This window comes from Magnolia sinica, chromosome 18 (genome assembly GCF_029962835.1).
Source record: "Magnolia sinica isolate HGM2019 chromosome 18, MsV1, whole genome shotgun sequence".
NCBI classification, from domain to species: Eukaryota; Viridiplantae; Streptophyta; class Magnoliopsida; order Magnoliales; family Magnoliaceae; genus Magnolia; species Magnolia sinica.
The window spans coordinates 70443891-70462494 of NC_080590.1; the positions used below are offsets into that span (position 1 = coordinate 70443891).

Genomic DNA, 18604 nt, shown 5'->3' on the forward strand with positions numbered 1-18604 from the left:
AAAAAGATTTACAGGTTAATAAGGTCGTTGTACGGCCTGAAACAGTCGCCTAAGCAGTGGTATAAAAAATTTGATTATTTCATGGTGAGTTACAAATTTACTCGGAGTGAATGCAATCACTGTGTCTATTACAAGACACTGAGTGATGGAAAATTCATCATCCTAGTACTGTATGTTAATGATATATTAATCGCCTATCATGATATGTTTGAAATCAACGTACTGAAGACTCAGTTATCAGAGATATTCGAGATAAAAGCTCTAGGGGCTGCAAAGAGGGTTCTCGGCATAGATATTCATAGAGACAGGAAAATGAGCAGGCTTTGGTTATCACAGACAAAATATCTTGAAAAGGTATTGATCAAGTATGGGATGGATCAGGTAAAGCCGATGAGCGTTCCCCACGCGACTCACTTCAAGTTTCCCTCAGAACAATGAGGAAAAGCAGGTTATGTCTCATGTGCTCTATTCGAATGTGGTTGGTAGTTTAATGTATGTCATGGTCTGTACGAAACCGGATATTTCACAAGCAGTCAATGTTGTGAGCAAATACATGTCAAACTTTGTAAGCAACATTAGGAAGCAGTGAAATGGCTACTTCGATACATTCGAGGTACGAAAGACTACGTCTTAACTTTTGAGAAAACAGGGACAAAGTTGGTAGGGTATGTGGATTCTGACTACGTAGGCAGTATAGATTCCAAGAAGTCTACTTCAGGATACTCGTTTGTACTTTCGGGTGGAGCAATCAGTTGGATGTCAAATCTTTAGTCCATGGTGACTTTTTCCACTACCGAAGCAGAATATATGGCAGTAACGGAAGCATTTAAAGAAGGTGTTTGGCTCAGAAACATGATAAATCAGTTGGGACTTCAGCAGGAGGCCATGCTGGTTAACTGTGATAGCGAGAGCGCTATCAATTTGGCTAAAAACTCTGTTTATCACTCATGTACTAAACACATTGATGTTCGTCACCACTTTATCCAACAAGTACTTGAGGAAGGAGGCATCACACTGGAAAAGATTCACACCAGCATGAATCCAATAGATATGCTCACTAAGGTCGTTCCTACAAAGAAGTTCAAGTTCTGTGCAACTTCTCTGGGCTTGGCGATGACGTAAAAGAAGGATGGAGTGTGCACGAGAAGCGTTGATTGAAGCTATGATGCAATGCTGAAATAAGAGAAGAGGTCAAGCAGCTACACGGTTGATGATTGAAAACTTGGTGGAGATTGTTATCAGAAAGTCTTCAAGATAGTCCGCTGCTCGACCGGTTGAGCGGACCACTCGACCAATCGAGGGTCCACTCGACCGGTCGAGGCCCGCTCGACTCAAAGTCCAATGAGCTCGTCTTTTGGGTGTCCGTTAAGCTCGACCAGTCGAGGGTCAGGCTCGATCGGTCAAGCGGGTTGCTCGACCAGTCGAGGTCATCCTTCGACTAGTCGAGGTTACGCAAATTCGAGTCCGAATCTTGTGCAGACTGCGGATATTTGAGGCAGTTTCGCAAGGGTGCGAAAGGGAAATTTCCTAAACTATAAATAGGGGTCCCTAGGGCTATTCTAATGTATTCTAAAGCTTTCTAAAAGTTTTCCAAGGGTTTTAGGGTTATCAAAGGGTGTAGCAAGGGTGAGATTAGAGGTTGTTCAAATCGGGTAAGTCCTCTCTCTTGTAATTTTCTTTTCATAGTGGATTTCTGTCGCTTTATGCCGTGGTTTTTTCCCACAAGGATTTTCCATGTTAAATTTTTGTGTTCTTCTGTGATGGCTTGTTACTATTGAATTGATATCCTAGATCTAGATTTGTGTGATTCTGCAGAAAAAATCCTCAACAATCCGGACCATTCTTCAAATGTATTCTCCCATAATTAGTGTGGGAATAAGAAAGAAGAGACCGAATTGGAAAGAAGAGGATGGGAAAATAAGAGACCAAGCAGGAAACAAGAGATAATAGAAAACAAGAGAGAAACTTAAATTATTATTTTTTTACTCTACCTTTAAAATCTTTTATTTATAACCAAAGATAACTCCTTTTCAAATAAAATAAAGTTAGAAAGACATACCATTAGCTCTAATTAAGGTTATGGTGCACTATATGACCATTGAATATATGTACACTCATATTTAAATACGCTGCAATTTATATGCACCTAAGATTTACCGGATACCAGTTCTGGATCTCATCCAACGCATACATTCATATAGATGTAATGACATCACATGATCAATTCTGATTTATTAGTCTCCCCGTATACAGGTTCGGCTTGGATGATATTATCAAGATCTTTTTCGGAGTACAGTGTAGTGGGGTGGGACAATCTCCCAAGAACTCTCCTTCTTTACTATACGAACTTCGTATCATCTCCCGAGGGCTACTTCCAAACACTCATCTGCAACTCCAACGATTACAAGAACACAACCGTCAATCACGATCTCCACTACATTGCATGGGACACACCACCTAAGCAGCACCCGAGGTCACTCGGATTGAAAGATTACAGGAGAATAATCTTAAGCAATGCCCCATTTTCTCGCAAGTTCAAGAAAGACGACCCAGTGCTTGACAGGATTGACCGTGAATTGCTCAGAAAGCGGGACGGGCTATTCGCGTTTGGTGGGTGGTGTTTAGGGAGGGGAGAGAGCTCCGGGAGGTGCACAGATTTTGGTAGGGGTGAGGAGTTGGGAGTTCTGAAGCCTGGAGCTGGTGCAAGGAGACTGAAAGTTTTGATAGCAAAGATGCTAAATAAGAGAAATTTCAAAAGAAGGCAATGTGGATGACTTTTTTATTTTTATTATTTTTTAAAAATGTCTACTCTTAAAAAAAAAAACCAGTGAAAGCATTGTGTGCACACTGTCTGCACCAAGAGTCAGTAGACACTTATCTCCGACCATTTAATACGATAGGCAGGAATCCAAAACATATTCTAACAAATCCAAATTAAAGTATGATCTGATATACGTTTTTTTGGATTCCCAGCCAACATGTTTGTACGGTGGGAGATAGTGGTCGCACTGACTCTCGGTGCACACTGCGTGCACGGAAATCGTTTCCAATGTGGGAGAGTTTTTTTTTTTTTTTTAACGGTTAGCTTGTAAGTACACACCCCCTCTATGTTAGCTACCCCCACTAGGGATCGATACCAAGACTTCATGTGTTGAAACGAGTTATCTCCACTCAGTCCGCCAGTTGAGCTATGGATTTGGGTGTATGGGAGAGTTGGTTATAGAGAATTATTATATGGTTTCAAGAAAAATTCCTTCTCATTTTCTTGTCATCCTGGGAGGACTCAAATTTCTCTATTGATTTGCATTTGGAATCGTGGAACGCCCGATCAATCAATCTTGGCCGTCCATTATTTCCTTTTGAATCTTCATGAGTCTCAATCCAAATATCATACACATTGGATGATCCTAACCGTCCAAGTGTTGGTCTTCTTTCTTATAGCCATTCATATCAAAGTTGAAAATATGATGGTTAGGATCATCTGATGGAAGTGATTTCTTAATACTTCAAGCAACCTAGTATAGGTCCTACCAAATGTATGGTTCAAAATGCTAATTGTACCTATTTTTATAAACGGTCCTCACAATTCAGTCTGATCGGAATGTTATAGTCAACCAGTCCGTATAGTTGTGAGGTGGCCTATGAAAATTGGGTGGACATAATGGATGGTCTTGATTGATGATTGGACTCTCAACCAGAACAAATGACACGGATTGCCTGGATGACCTCGGAAGTTCCTGTGGTTGGAAGCTACATGGGACCCGTAGACATGCCCGTAAGAAATCCACTCCGTCCGCTAGTTTCTGGACCTCATGATAAGACAGGACACTAGAAATCAAGCAGATCCGAAAACTCATGCCGCCCACAACACGTGAAACAACATGGATTGAATGCCTGCCATCAGAAACTATGAACGCTTGCATGAACATGTACAGCGGAATGATGCCCTCATTTTCTTGGCTTTTTCATTTTTATTTGGGTTTGATTGAAATATGAAGTTAACTTGTAGATTAAAATGTGTTTGACTTTGAGGAATCACTAGCCAAATGAAGTTTAGGCTTTACAGTAGGCTAGAAATTGTAAAATCGCTTAACAATCGTCCTATCTCAATTTAAGTGACTCATGCAGTTGGTCTATAGATCCTGGGTAAGAATATTGTTAAAGAAAAGGAAAGGATTAGGCACCCGTTTTTGCCCATACAAAACACCTCTCTATTTTATTAGATTTTTTGGTTTTTAAGGGGGATCTAGCAGAGTTTTGACATTGTTGCATTTAGTCATGCTTCACGGAGTTTAAGATTCCAGACAAGCAAAAAGTAAATAAACAACACCTAGCCTTATTGCATAGGGTTTAAGAACCATCCTTACACCATCGTATATAGGATATTAATTTACTATGGTCTATGGGTAAACCTAGATTGGTATTGGCTCATTTTTTTTAATGTAACATGCTCGACGGGTGAGCTTGCAGCATCGCTCCCTCACCTTTTTGTTACTTGCGCACCTTGGCTTTGGCTGATAAGATGAGGTGGACACCTCCGGGGTGTGCTTTTAGCTGTAAAACTACCTCAGTTGGGGCCCACTAAAGTCGACGGGCAAAATTACCTCTCATTTTAAAGTGGGGAGTCTACGGATGCCCCCTTTTAACAGAGGTTATGTTTGTGAGTCTAAATTTTTTATGGTTAGAGCCCCTACACTTTATACGGCCTTACAAGGATAACCTAGTGATATATGTAAAGGTAATTCTCAATGTTGCACGATCCCATAGCATTGCTTGTAAGACATGTCATTTGTAACGGGCAGTTGCATGTGCATTTTGCGGCTTTACGGATCTCACACATTACAAATGTATTAAGTTTATAGGTGTCCCGAACTAGAACCACCTAGGCTATCCTTCTACCAATCAAGTCTTTTATTTTAACACTTTGATTGTAATAAACTTTTCTATGGATTGAAGTATGGTTGCGCTAACACAAATGTAATCATCTTGCATTTCGGGACAATCAAGCTAACACCGAAGGTTCATGTCAGCTGTCCCACATTTAATTTATGATTTTGGAGGAAATCGAAGGTTCATAACTCCCCTTGGGTTATCCTTCTACCAATTAAGTTTTTTTAATTTTATTTTATTTTAACACTTTGATTGTGACAAACATTTCCATGGATTAAAGTACGGTTGCGCTAACACAGATGTAATCATCTTGTATTCCGAGACAAAGTTCGATTCCATTGAAGACCCTTCGATTCTATCGAAGCATAAGTTCGATGACATGGAGAATTTCCATATTTTCAAACTTAACTTGCTAGACAGTTTTGGACCATTTCTGATTGCATCGAGAAATTGTTCGATGACATCAACACCTGTTCGATGACATCAAAGACTTACGCAATGCGATTGGTATGAAGTTTCCAATTCGAATTTAACCCGAACACAGAACTTCGATGGCATCGAAGTGCCAACAAAGGTGCACAGAGTGAGTAAAATTGAGGCAACTTTCAAAGTCGGCCGAACAAAACCTATATATTTGGGTACGCCAAGGAATTCTAAGAACGAATTAGGTTTAGAGGAGTAGAGCCAAGGGTGTAGCAGCTTCCAAGGAGTTCTTTCTTCTTCCTTAGTTTTTCATGTTTTTCTTTATGAGTTTTAGCTTAATCATATCTTTGGTTAGTTAATATCTTAGTTAAAGCTAAGAGATGAAGCTTGTAGTTTATTTTGATGCTTATTATACTTTGATTCAAGTTTATATTGAACTTTCATTGATTTCTAGTTTGAATGAAGGAATATTTTCAGTTTTCTATGATTTATTGTGACTGAAATTACAATAGATGCTCGGGAAGCTTTTGATATCTTCTTATTCATTTTACAATCGTGTGATAGATAAAATTCGTGATCCACCATCATACATAGGCATGATTGATACATAAATTCCCTGCGATCATGAGACTAGTGCTTCATGTGTGAAATAATTCAATGAAATTCAGCATCACATTATAATTTAATTGCTCCATCTTCCAATTGGATAGAATAGGACTTTGATTTCAGTTGTGTTTCTATTGAATCAAGTAGCATCATAATAACTATAAGTGAATCCTTAGCGTTATATTTTCCATTACTTTGATAGATTCAATTTACATCAATTTTTCTCTAAAATTTCAGATTTTAGATCACTAGTTCTAGTTCTAGTTATTTTCGAAATATGTACAGGTAAGTCCTTGTGGATTCGATCTCGGTCTCACCGAGTTATTACTACAATCAAGCCCTGCGATTGGTGTTGTGAACAAATTTTTTGTGCCATTGCCAGGGACTTTGGTTGTGTTTTTCTAAAATTGATTAGTGTTGGAATTATTATAGGATTAGGATTTGTTTCTGTTGTGTTTTTAAAACTAATCTGTTTTTCTGTTTTTTAGCAACTAACATAGCACTCCTAATTCGGTAACTCCTTTCCAACTTCTATTTTTGGATTTCTTATTTCTGTAGTTTCTTGTTAGATTTTAGTTTTAGAACTTGAGGGCTGAGAGTGTTTCATGACCAAGTGGGTCCATGACAATACTCTATGACTCTTAAGTGGAGGATTGGTCGAAGGATTGCCTATCCATCACTGGATTAGATATCATTTAAGATCACCCGAGTTGACAGAAACTATGGCTATGAATCAACTGCACCAACCAGTTGAGGGACACCAAGATGAGATGAGGTGCACAATGCCCCTGCACCAAGAACATTGAGAGACTATCTCCAACCAGCAAGGGCAAGTACACCTTCACGCATAGTGTTTCCACACAATGTAAGAAACGTGGATTTTAAACCAGGAGTGATCCAACTACTTCCGAAGTTTCATGGGCTTCATTCTGAAAGTCCATATCTACATCTCAAAGAATTTGATGAGATAATAGCAACCTTGCACTTCCCGAATGTATCTGATGACACCATAAGGCTTAAATTATTCCCTTTCTCTTTGAAAGAGAAGGGTTAAGTCATGGTTACATGCCCTTCGAGTAAGATCAATAGAGACTTGGCCTGAGATGACCTAGGAGTTCCTTAAAAAGTTCTTCGCGGTTCACAAGACCAACACATTGAGGAGAGTGATCATGAATTTCTCCCAAAAAGAGGAAGAGACCTTTTTCTACTGTTGGGAGAGATTCAAGGATCTTCTAAACTCTTGCCCCCATCATGGCTATAAAATATGGCGTGTCATAAGCTTTTTCTATGATGGACTGACTTCACCCATGTGCCAATTCGTAGAGATGATGTGCAATGGGGAGTTTATGAATAAAGTTGTTGATGACACGTAGGACTATTTTGATCTACTTGCTAAGAATGCCCAGTCATAGGACACCTCCTCAAAAGCCTCAACTTCTAGGCCCAATTAATCAAGATAAAATGGAGGAATATACGTTTTGTGGGAAGAGGACGACAAAAGTGCAAGGGTGGCCAACCTTACAAGAAAATTTGAGGCCATGGAACTAAAGAAGGTAAAGACGGTCAAACTTGAGGAGACCGTCGAAGTTGTATGTGGTGTTTGTGCCAGTAACGTACACTTGACATGGGATTGTCCTACCATTCCTGTCTTTCAAGGGTTGTTACATGAGCAATCGAATGCCATGAATAACTATCAAAGGCCATTCAACACCCCCATCTCAAATACACACAACTCTAGTTGGAAGAACCATCCTAACTTCAATTGGAGGAGTGGTCAATCAGCCAATAGAAATCAACAAAGATCCCAAGAGGATCCGGTTCTCAAACACATTCAAAACCAAGAACTCTTCAATTAGAACACTTTGTAAGGATTTCAAGACCTTAGCAAGTCCATTCATAGGATTGAGTCACACTTAATGATTAGAGAGAAAGAGACTTTTCCAGCCCAACCTCTCCATAATCTGAAATCGCAATGTGAAATAAGTAACCTGAGCTCTTCGGACCTGTTTCGACAAAAAATGAATGTATTTTATTTAGGGGAGATCTTATTTAATAATAACAAAGAAAGAATAAAGAACAATCATCACAAAATATTTTTATTAATTCTAGAATTCGTTTACATCCTTATGCTTCCCTTGATTCCAAAATAAAGTGTTTAGTTACAAAATACAATAATTAAATCTATTCAAATATCAATTTCGGTAGCATTTCGATTCGTGGCGTGAACTTCCAAATGCAGAAGTTGTTGTGCGAAAATGTATTCCCTTGATCAATCTTCTAATCCCTTAGAAGTTCTTTTTCGTTTGAATCGATCAACACTTCTAAGAGAATTGTGAATATATAAATCATAAGCAATGAGTCATTGTGCGAGCAACAACCCTGTTGCGCGCCATATAATGAACCCCAGGTCCATTGTGCGGTCACCCTATTGCGTGTTGCACAACAGGTATCCTCTTGTACCTTGCAAGATCTGAAGAATTCTCTGGTCTTCTGCTAGTTCCCGGAGTCTTGATATGTGTCAAATGAAGAGAGGAGAGGGGTATTTATAGGCAACCATATGTGTAAACCCTAGATTTCGCGCAATGGCTACTTATTGTGTGAAAGATGGGTCCCATTGCACGAGGTGCAATAGATCATTACCAAATCCCATTGCGCGAGGGACACATTTCTATTGCGCGATACGCAATGAACCTTGATCTTCATTCTGTTGTGCGTCGCGCAACCAAAGTATGTTGGTTCCCAATCTTCAATTTTCTTCTTTAATTTATGCTTGAACAGATGCCCCCTTGATCCTTCATTTAATCTTTTATTTTGAGTTAAATGGAGGATCAACTAATATTTCAAAATTTACTTTATATGATCCATTGCGCGCAAAGCATATTCATTGCGTTATCGGGTCCGCGTAACAGGCCCGGGTCCAATCACTATATAAGTAGAAGTTGGCGAATCATTCCATCATTCCTTCTTCTAGAGTCAAGACCATTTTTCCTGCAACTGCCTTTCCGTGCAATGAACCTTTGCGTGAAACAGCTCTCTGCCCGCAACAGCTCTGCACTTTGCAGAATTTTTCTAAGTCATCAAACTCTATCGAAAATTTCTTCTTCAGTTCTCAATGGCCCACACCAAGAGATAATGCATTTCCTTAAAGGATCAAGCTACTCCTTCCCGACAATCCGAGTCTTCAAATCCTTAATCTCGCTCTATCGAAGATCGCCCCAAGAAGAAAGTTTGAGTGACTGGTGAGCAACCTTCTCCTTTTAGAGAACCAGTCCCTCCGACTGTTGACTTCTCTGATCGCATTCTTCTTTTAACTAGCCTAATTCAGAACGCCATCATAATGGTGGACATCGAGAAGCCACCAAGAAAAGGCTGCGAATCTAATTGGGAGACCTGATTGAAATCTACAGCCAACTTCCGCACCAATAGCTCTCATCCTACTAACGTAGAATCTTCACCTTCTACATTTTCGAAGAAGAAGAAGACAAAGAGCAAGGGAGAGATTCTACAAGAGAAGATTAAGGAACACAGTAAAAAGTGATATCAAAACACATGGGATAGTATCAAGATACAACAAGAGGTGATCAAGTTCAGAAATCCTTAACAGGATGAAACAATTATTATCCTGATGAATCTTCATCGCCATCTCTCCATGCTTCAAAGCAAGTCGACTGACTAAATGGCACAAAACAAACTCCTTTTCACTGCCAATTGGGTCATCAAGGAACCAAAGATCTTGGAAGGCTTCCTTTTGGAGAGAGGATTGCAGCAGAAGATGGGCCAAATATCCTACATGCAATTCTTGATCCCATGTTATAATTATCATACTCTATCCCCCTCACTACTTCAAGACCATTCAACAATGCTTTCATAATAGAGATTCTTTGTGGGGTTACGAAGAGTTTCAGACGCGCGGCTTTCTTTCCCATCGCTTTTACTATAACGCATGGGTGAAGAATATTCTGAGGAAATACATGCAAGTACTAGCTGACATTGGTTTGTATAGTACAATTGAAGCTACTTCTGACTATTTTTGCAAAGACGCTATCGTGTATAAGGGCTTCCTGAAGTATTCATCTCCAACGACAAACTCTTTCCATCTGCCCGTAGATAAAGTAAGCATAACTTAATGGGATCTTCATCGCATGGCGGGACTTCCTGTCACGGGATGTTTCTTTGATGAATTTATCCCAACGAATGAAGAATTTGCTTATTTCGACCCTGAAAGATCTCCTTTGGTTTTTGCAACAACCATAAAACTCTTTCAGGAAAGTCTAAATTCCCTGACATCCAAAAGATATCACCTTTCCAATGGCTTACGCACTTCACGAGAGACTTGTAGTACATTCTCTGACTACTTTTAGTTTGTGTATATTCAGAAGCATATATCTTTATATTATATATTTTTTAACATCTTCTGTTCTTTTCGCAGCTTCTTGGGTAGCCATTAATGGGATTTAGAGAACCTCAGGCGCAAAATAAAGAGTTTGGCATATTATAACTCCAACATTGAATTAGCTGCCTTCCTCGCTTATTGGCTCAGTCTAATGACACTACCAAGTTCAAAATGGGCAGATGTTTTCCGGCCGACTCTGTTTACAGTTGCTGGAGTGATGGCTGAAGGTAGGAAATATTCATTAGCCCCTCCTGTTCTTTGTTCTATATATAGAGCCTTCGAGGATGTTGCGACGCATTGTTCAAGTCCAGCCGTCAAAGCCTCATCAGTGTATACATCCTGGCATTACTTCTCTGGTTGGCTAGGTGTATACTCTCCATGGACGTACGGAAACCTCGAGAAAGCTTACATCAACCCAGGACATCTACCTCGATGTCACTACCAACAGTGTAAAAGGATAAAGAAGACATACAACTGGGTAGTTGACAAGATCAAGGAATAGATTCTATTGATTTTTTTCAATTCCCCCTATCTCACCAAGTTGAAGACAAAGACGCGATAGACAATAATAGCTAACCTTTTTCATTTACATCAGATCGAGTAGTCTCCTCTTGCGAGAAGGCCATGAGTTTTGGCGTGAACCTTACTACTCGAGTACGTTTGCACGACAGTTTGGTTATGATCAAACTATGCCACAGGATGGGGAAGCCGTTACTCAGATAATGAGGAGCTACAGAGTAGGTCCTTGTAACTAGGCTCTAATATGGAAACACTTGCTGGCTAGAAATTTTTGCTCCCGCTTTGTTCTCCTCAGCTACAATCATCACGTTCAAGCCTCCTACCTTTGGATGTGGTGGTGGACGCATCAATTCCATCTTATGTGTAATTGTTACCCGGTGGATTGGCCTGTTTGGATTCCCCCTCCCATGATAAGAAACTACAGGCCAGAACAAGGCATCGCACAAGATGGAATTGATGCATCCACCACCGCATCCAAATGTAGGAGGCTTGAACTTGATGATTCCCCCTCCCATGATAAGAAACTATAGGGCAGAACAAGGCATTGGTTATATCATTGAAAGAGACCATGTCGCCGCCCTTGGTCAAGTTTGTCTAAAAATTTCCTTGGAGGAACCCATTCAGAAGATAATGGTAGCTAATACTTTGGAAGGGTGGATTTCTTGTGGGTCTTCTTTGGACCTCATAAGACAATCAGAGAGACAATCCTCCACAATTGCTTCTCTAAATTAGCCTGAAGTTCCAATTACCACTTTATATACTCCTACTCGAGGGGTAAGGAACTAAGCTATAGTTACGATATCTCCTGCGGCAGGGTTGATTCGTTCTTCTCTGAGAACCCGTTCTCAGACAAGATCTATTTCACCTCAAGTACAGGTCCAACAAACCACTTCTCCTCCCCTCAGAGATGTCTGATCCTCTCCTGTCGAGGTGGATCTTCCATCCAAGGGTAAGCAAATAGTTTCTGAGGAGAGCTCGTCTAGTTATTCTAAAGAAATTGAAACTAGTAAGACATCTTCTAGTGTAAGTTTAACTGATGAAGGTAACACGTTGAAAGATGATAACCAGGGGGAAGATGAAGAGGTGGACATTAGTGAAGAAGGAAAAATTAGAGATGTTCCATTTATGGAAATTCAGCAAGAAATTCAAGGTGCCTCTCTTCACTAATTGTCCGAGTGAGCACTCCCATCGAAGAAGAACAACTCGATTATCAGCTGTTCCTCGGGCATGAATATTTTTGTATCTTATGACGCTCTGTATTCTCCTTCGCATGTAGTTGTCACTGATATGCTTCAACAAGATCCTATAGCCCTTCCTAGTATCGCAGAAGTTTCATCATCGAGAGAGGTTGGAATTTATGCACCAGAAGTGCAGATGATGACGGAAGTGCTGGTTTCTCCTCGAAGCATAGAGTTAAACCAAGATACTTCAGACATCCCATTGGCTGCTAAAGAAAATAGAGTTGTTGTTGAACAAGTTCATGTTGAAAGGATGACAATTGCACATCCTGCCACCCTTCAACCAGTTGCTCGCTGTCTCTAATTCCCTTTGATCTCATTGACATGGCAATGCCGATGACTTTGGATTTGAGTACCCGGGCTAGGGAGTTATCTTTTAATATTATGACTACTGTCATAGATATTCTCGAACCTTCGGAAATAGGGGCATCTACATCACCAATTATTTCACAACCTGCTCCCGGAGATGGTATATATTTTCTTCTAATTCATCTTCATTCTTAATATTTTATTGTTGCTACATCACTCTCTTTCTCTTTTAGCAGCAGTTATTCCTTCTTCTAGCGGCTCAGCGAGCTCTAATTCAATAGCCACAATATCAGATAAACTCTCTCTAGATAAAGTTCCTCCTTATATGCTCATGCTGTTTAAGAATGCTATCTCTGCCACTGTATGCATGTTCAAGGATACTGAACAGTGGCCTTATCTGAATAGTGCATTAGCCATTCTTGACCATACGGCGAGGGTATCACATATAAATATTCTTCTTCTGTATGACTCTTTAAATCATTTTTGTGCTTCGCTGAATAATCTGAATAAATATTCTTTTTCTCACATCATTTCAGCACATTTTAAAGATTTTTCAAACACTCGCTGAAGGATGGACCAAAGATAGAGAAGACGTCCATGAAGACCTCTAAATATTGCCCCACCATGTCAAAAAAAATACTTAACATGCATCGCTGAAAAGTGGCGGTGGCATTACATAGTCCGATTAACATCCTTCGGTAAGTAAAGGTGCCAAAGAGACATGTGAATGTTGTCTTCTCTTAATCTTCAAGAGCTATCTCTATCTGATTATAGCCCGAATATTCATCAAGGAAGCAATAATAAGATTGACCGACTAGCCTTTCCAAAATTTGATCAATGAAGGGAAAAGGAAAGTGATCCTTCCTTGTGATGGTATTCAACTTCCTTTAGTCAATGCACATTCTCCAACCAGTAGTAACTCTAGTTGGCATGAGTTCATTGTCGGTATTGGCTAAGATGGTGATTTCGAACTTCTTAAGAACTACCTGAGTTGAACTCATTCATTGACTGTCGAATATAGGGTATATGATACCTACATCCAATAACTTAATTACCTTAGCCTTAACCACTGCTTTCATATTTGGATTGACTCGACGTTGTGGTTGTCGGGAAGTTTTCACATTATCCTCAAGTGGATATGGTGAGTACAAATCAAAGGCAATTCCCTTTAGGTCCGCAATCGACCATCCAAGAGCTCCTTTATGCTTAATGAGAGTGGAAATAAGCACACTCTCTTGTTCTCTCTCAAAGTGAAAAGAGATCACCACCGAGTATGTCTCATCTTAACCTAAATAGACATATTTAAGATCGACAGGTAAAGATTTTAGGTCAAGCTTTGGTGCTTAAAGGCTAGACAGTAGAGGCACTACGTCGGTTTGGGACAATTTTTCAAATTGTGGCCTCCACTGGTTAACTTCAAGTACTGGCGTAGCATAAAGCAAGACATCCATCTTCATAATCATGTCATCATCTAAATTAGGGGAGTGGGCCACGCACATCCCTAGAGTGTTATAGTATAAAGTCAGGAGTGCTCTATCTTCCACGAAAGAATCGATCATGTTAATGTTATGGGTATCGTCATCATCCTCTGGCCATTTGTTCATGTTAACAAAAGACGTTGAGCTCTAATGTCATATTTTTGAAAGATAAATTCATAATCCCATTCCTACAATTAATGATAGCATTTGATGTAACAAGGAATGGGTTACCAAGAATGACAGGTATTTAAGTACTCACATCTATGATGGGTTGAGTATCCAAGACAATAAAATCTACTGGATAGTAAAATTTATCAACTTGGACCAACACATCCTCAATCATCCCTCTCGGTACATGAACTGAGCGATCAGCAAGTTATAATGTGGTCTGGGTGGGTTTTAATTCACCTAGACCCAATTGTTCATAAACTGAGTAAGGGATCCGATTTATGCTCGCCCCCAAGTCAAGAAGTGCATGCTCAATCCTGTGGTTCCCAATTACACAAGTGATGGTTGGGCTACTGGGATCTTTGTATTTTTGTGGCACATCTTGCTTGAGGATGACACTCACTTCTTTTATTAAAAAGATTTTCGTTTGTATGTTTTTCCGTCTTTTAGTTGTACATAAGTCTTTTAGAAATTTGGCATATGAAGGGATATTTTAACGGTATCTAATAGAGGGATGTTGACATTCACTTACTTAAGCACCTCTAGAATATCCTGAGAGTTAGAGAGAGGTTTTGATGCAATCAACCATTGAGGGAATGGAGCAATATTCAACTTACTTTAAGATTCTGGTTCTAACCCATATGGAGCATTGCTAGGTCTATCATCATCTATTTCTGAGTCCTTAGGCTTTTCAGTCCTCACCGGAATAGATTTGTCAATTGTCCTCCCACTCATAAGAGTGTTGATAGACTTAGCCTGCTCCATCTATTTTGAAGAGCTTAGGTCACTGATTTCATATTGATGCTTTGGGTTGGGGAGAGGCTGAGCCGAAAGGATCCCTTTCTCTCTAATCGAATTTTTTATTTCCAGCCCTTGTATGGCCTTTGTAAGGTCCTGAAAGGCTTGCAGTATACCCTGATTAAAAATCTCTTGGTTTCGAATATGTTTTAAGACCGGATCCTCTTGAGGTTTCCTTTGATTCAGAAATTGGTTAAGGATCCCTTGAGGAGTAGTCATTTGTCTGTTCCTCCAATTGAAGTTTGGATGGTTCCTCCACCTTGAGTTATACGTATTTGAGGTGGGTCCACTGAAATATTTTTTATAGTTGTTTACGGCATTTGATTGCTCATTTAATATTTCTTAAAAAGCAAGAATTGTTGGGTAATTGTCAGTTGTATGTATGTTACAAGCACAAATACCACAAACAACTTTTGCAGCCTTTTCGGGTTCTACCTTCTTATGTTCCATGGCCTCGACTTTTCTTGTGAGTTTGGTCACTCTTGCATTTATATCATCGTTCTCTTTTAGAACATAAATTCCTCTCCTTTCCTTTGATTGAGTAGGCTTAGAAGTGGTAATTCTTGAAGAGGTATCCCATGATTGCACGTTTTCAACAAGTTTATTAAAATAATCTCATACATCATCGGCTTCCTTATTCATGAATTCCCCATTACACATCATCCTCACAAATTGGCACATGGGTGAGGTCAATCCCTCATAGAAAAAGCTTGTTATCCGCCACGTTTCGTAGTCATGTTGTGGACATGAATTTATGAGATCCTTAAATCGCTCCCAACATTAGAAGAAGGTCTCATCCTCTTTTTGCACAAAATTCATGATTACTTTCCTTAAGATATTTGTTTTATGATAGGTGAAGAACTTTTTAAAGAACCCCCTCATCATCTCAGCCCACGTGCCAATGGACCTTGGTCTTAAGGAATGTAACCATGACTTAGCCTTTTCTTTCAAAAAGGAAACAATTTCAGTCTAAATGTGTCCTCAGACACATTTGGGAAGTATAATGTAGATATAATTTCATCGAACTCTTTCATATGCAAGTATGGACTTTCATATTCTAGTCCATGAAACTTATGAAGGAGTTGAATTATCCCTAGTTTAATATCTACAGTTCCTACATTCAATAGAAATATCATGTAGGAAGGTCTACTCACCCTTGTCGATTGTAAATAATCTCGTAGAGTACGACACGGGAGTGCATTATGCACCTCATTTTCATCTTGAACTTCTTCAACTGTAGGTTGTGGTTGATTTACAGCCATGTTGAGGAACAAAAAATATTCCATCGCATTAGTCAGAGAATTCCATGGTGCAGATCCTTCCCAGGGTTGTGCACTCCTTATTTCGGTAAAAAGCAGTGACTAGGGATATTTTGGAAAAAAGTAGTGACTGAGGGTATTTTGGTAAAAAGCAGTGATTGGGAGTATTTTGGTCAAAAGCCACTAAGGGTATTTTGGTAAAAAGAAGTGAAGAGGGTATTTTGGTAAAAAGGGGTGCATGGGTGTCATTTTTATGAAGTGGTTGTACACCACTATTTAAGGAAAAATGGTTGAACACCACTATGTATGGAAGGAGGGTGGAAGTTGTATGAAGAAAAAAGTGGTGGTGATCACCACTATGTAAGAGGGATGCCTATAAAAGTGGTGGTTGGTTGGTTGGAAGACAAGAGGGAAGAGAGACAAGAGGGAAGGAAGACGAGAGATAAGAGAGACAAGCCTCTTTGCGCGACCTCGCGCAATGGAAAGAAATGGAAAGCGTTTTACGTGACCCCATGCAAATGAAATGGGAGGAAAAGTGGTTTGCGCCACTTGGAGAGGAGCATTGTCCTAAGGCAAAGCTCCATGCTCCGCCTTTTATGGACTTTTGTCATAATGAAAGCCTCTTACACCACTTCTTAAGGGGAGCCTTTGCACGTTCCACTTTGCAAAAAACCTTTGCGCGAGTCCGCGCAACCATTTCTGCAAAGAAAAGCCTTTGTAAGAGTCCGTGCAACCATTCCTACAAAGAAGCCTTTGCGTGAACCCCACTGTGAAAAATGAAAAAAACAAAAAAAAGATGAATTTTAAGACGGTTGTGGACCGTCTGCAAAATTCCTTGGTTCAAAGACGGTTTAGAGACGGCCGTAAACCGTCTCTAAAATTTCAGACGGCTCTTGACCATCCTTAATATGAAAGAAAATTATCTTTTCATTTAAGACGGTCAGAATCCGTCATTAACTACAGAGAAAAGACGGCTATCGATCGTCTGGAATAAAAGATGGTTTTTAACTGTCTTATATGCGGTCATCTGAGATGGTCAAAGACCATCCGCATTACAGATGGCCATTGGCCGTCTTTTACTAGTAATCTGAGACTGTCAAGGACCGTCTCCATTGGCTGTCTTATAGGCAGTCATCGAAGACAGTCAAGGACCGTCTGCATTGGAGACTGTCATTGGCCATCTTTTACCGGTAATCTGAGACTGTCAAAGACCGTCTGTATTAGAGACGGTCCTTAGCTGTCTTATAGCAATCATTTGAGACTGTTAAAGACCATCTGCATTAGAGAGTCATTAGCCGTCTTATAGCGGTCATTTGAGACTGTTAAAGATCGTCTCTAATGCTTGTAGGTCAAAAATTAAGAAGTTCAAAAAAAATTATAAATTTCGAAAAAAAAATAGTTGAGAAGCTTAGAAAAATAATTAACAATGTTTAAGAAAAATTTAGATTTAGAAAAAAAAAAATTACGAACTTTGAATAATGTTGATAATTTTGAAAAAAAAAAAAAGATTTCGATAAAAAAATGATATTTTGAAAAAGAAAATTTAAAAAATTAAACAAAATTGTGAAAAATTGACAAATTGTAAAAAAATATATATTTTTTAAAAAAGAAAACTGGATTTTGTATTTTGACAAGTAAAATTAAAAGGTTATATAAAAAAAGTGAGATTAAAAAATGATATTTTGAAAAAGAAAATTTAAAAATTTAAACAAAATTGTGAAAAAAATGACAAATTGTAAAAGAATATATATTTTAAAAAAGAAAACTAGATTTTGTATTTTGACAAAAAAAATTGAAAAGTTAGATAACAAAAGTGAGATTTTGATGATGTGTTGTATATCCTTGCCGCCCCTATGTTTCTTCAACCCATTTTTGGGCCGGGTATAAAAAAATTGTGTAGATTTAAATCTTAAGTGGACCACACCACTGGAAAGAATGATAATATAGTGCCTCGCCATTAAAAATTATAAAGAGCCCATCGTAAGGTTTTAGTAATGTTTATTTGCAATCCAACTTGTTGATAATGTAAAGAAGATCTAGATGAAGGTAAACTACAAAGATCAAATTGATCCAAAACTTTTATGGCCTTCAAAAGGTTTTTAATAGTTATTCATCATTGTTTTGATTGGTATGGCCCACCTGAGATTATTGAGTTCTTATGATTTGAAATCACATCCTAAAATATGATGGGAAAATATATGGACAGTGTCGATATACATAAAATATATCAAGGTGGGCCCTTCACGGTTAGAGTAACACCCATGAAGGAGTTACCTAAATAGTGAAATGGTACTATAAGGTCACCTCATGGGAACTTCCCATGAGGTTAATCTGTGTGCGCCCCACCATGATGTGTGTGTAGAACATCAACACCATGCATTTGATGTGTCCCCTTTAAGTCCAAAAATCAGTCATATACGAAACTCAGGTGGGCCATAGCATCTAAAACTATGTGATGACATCCCTAAAACATATAAAAGCATTTGGTGGGGCCCACATGAGTTTTGGATGTGTATGAAACTT

At 39.1% G+C, this 18604-nt stretch overlaps 1 protein-coding gene and 2 non-coding genes across 3 annotated transcripts in view; 2 read left to right on the forward strand and 1 right to left on the reverse strand.

Moving 5' to 3' along the window:
* The window catches only part of LOC131233442 (beta-glucuronosyltransferase GlcAT14B), a 36024-nt gene extending 33096 nt beyond the window's left edge, over positions 1 to 2928 (forward strand). Inside the window, exon 4 of the mRNA XM_058230151.1 lies at positions 2254 to 2928. Within this exon, the coding sequence (XP_058086134.1) occupies positions 2254 to 2774 (521 nt within the window). The 3' untranslated portion in view covers positions 2775 to 2928. The remainder of the gene's footprint in view (positions 1 to 2253) is intronic.
* A 4142-nt stretch (positions 2929 to 7070) lies between these two features.
* Positions 7071 to 7177, reverse strand: LOC131234166 (small nucleolar RNA R71). Its single transcript, XR_009165574.1, has one exon. It is a non-coding gene; the product is annotated as a small nucleolar RNA R71 (small nucleolar RNA).
* Positions 7178 to 15552: 8375 nt separating this feature from the next.
* Positions 15553 to 15659, forward strand: LOC131234070 (small nucleolar RNA R71). The gene has a single exon (XR_009165483.1). It is a non-coding gene; the product is annotated as a small nucleolar RNA R71 (small nucleolar RNA).
* Positions 15660 to 18604: the final 2945 nt, after the last annotated feature.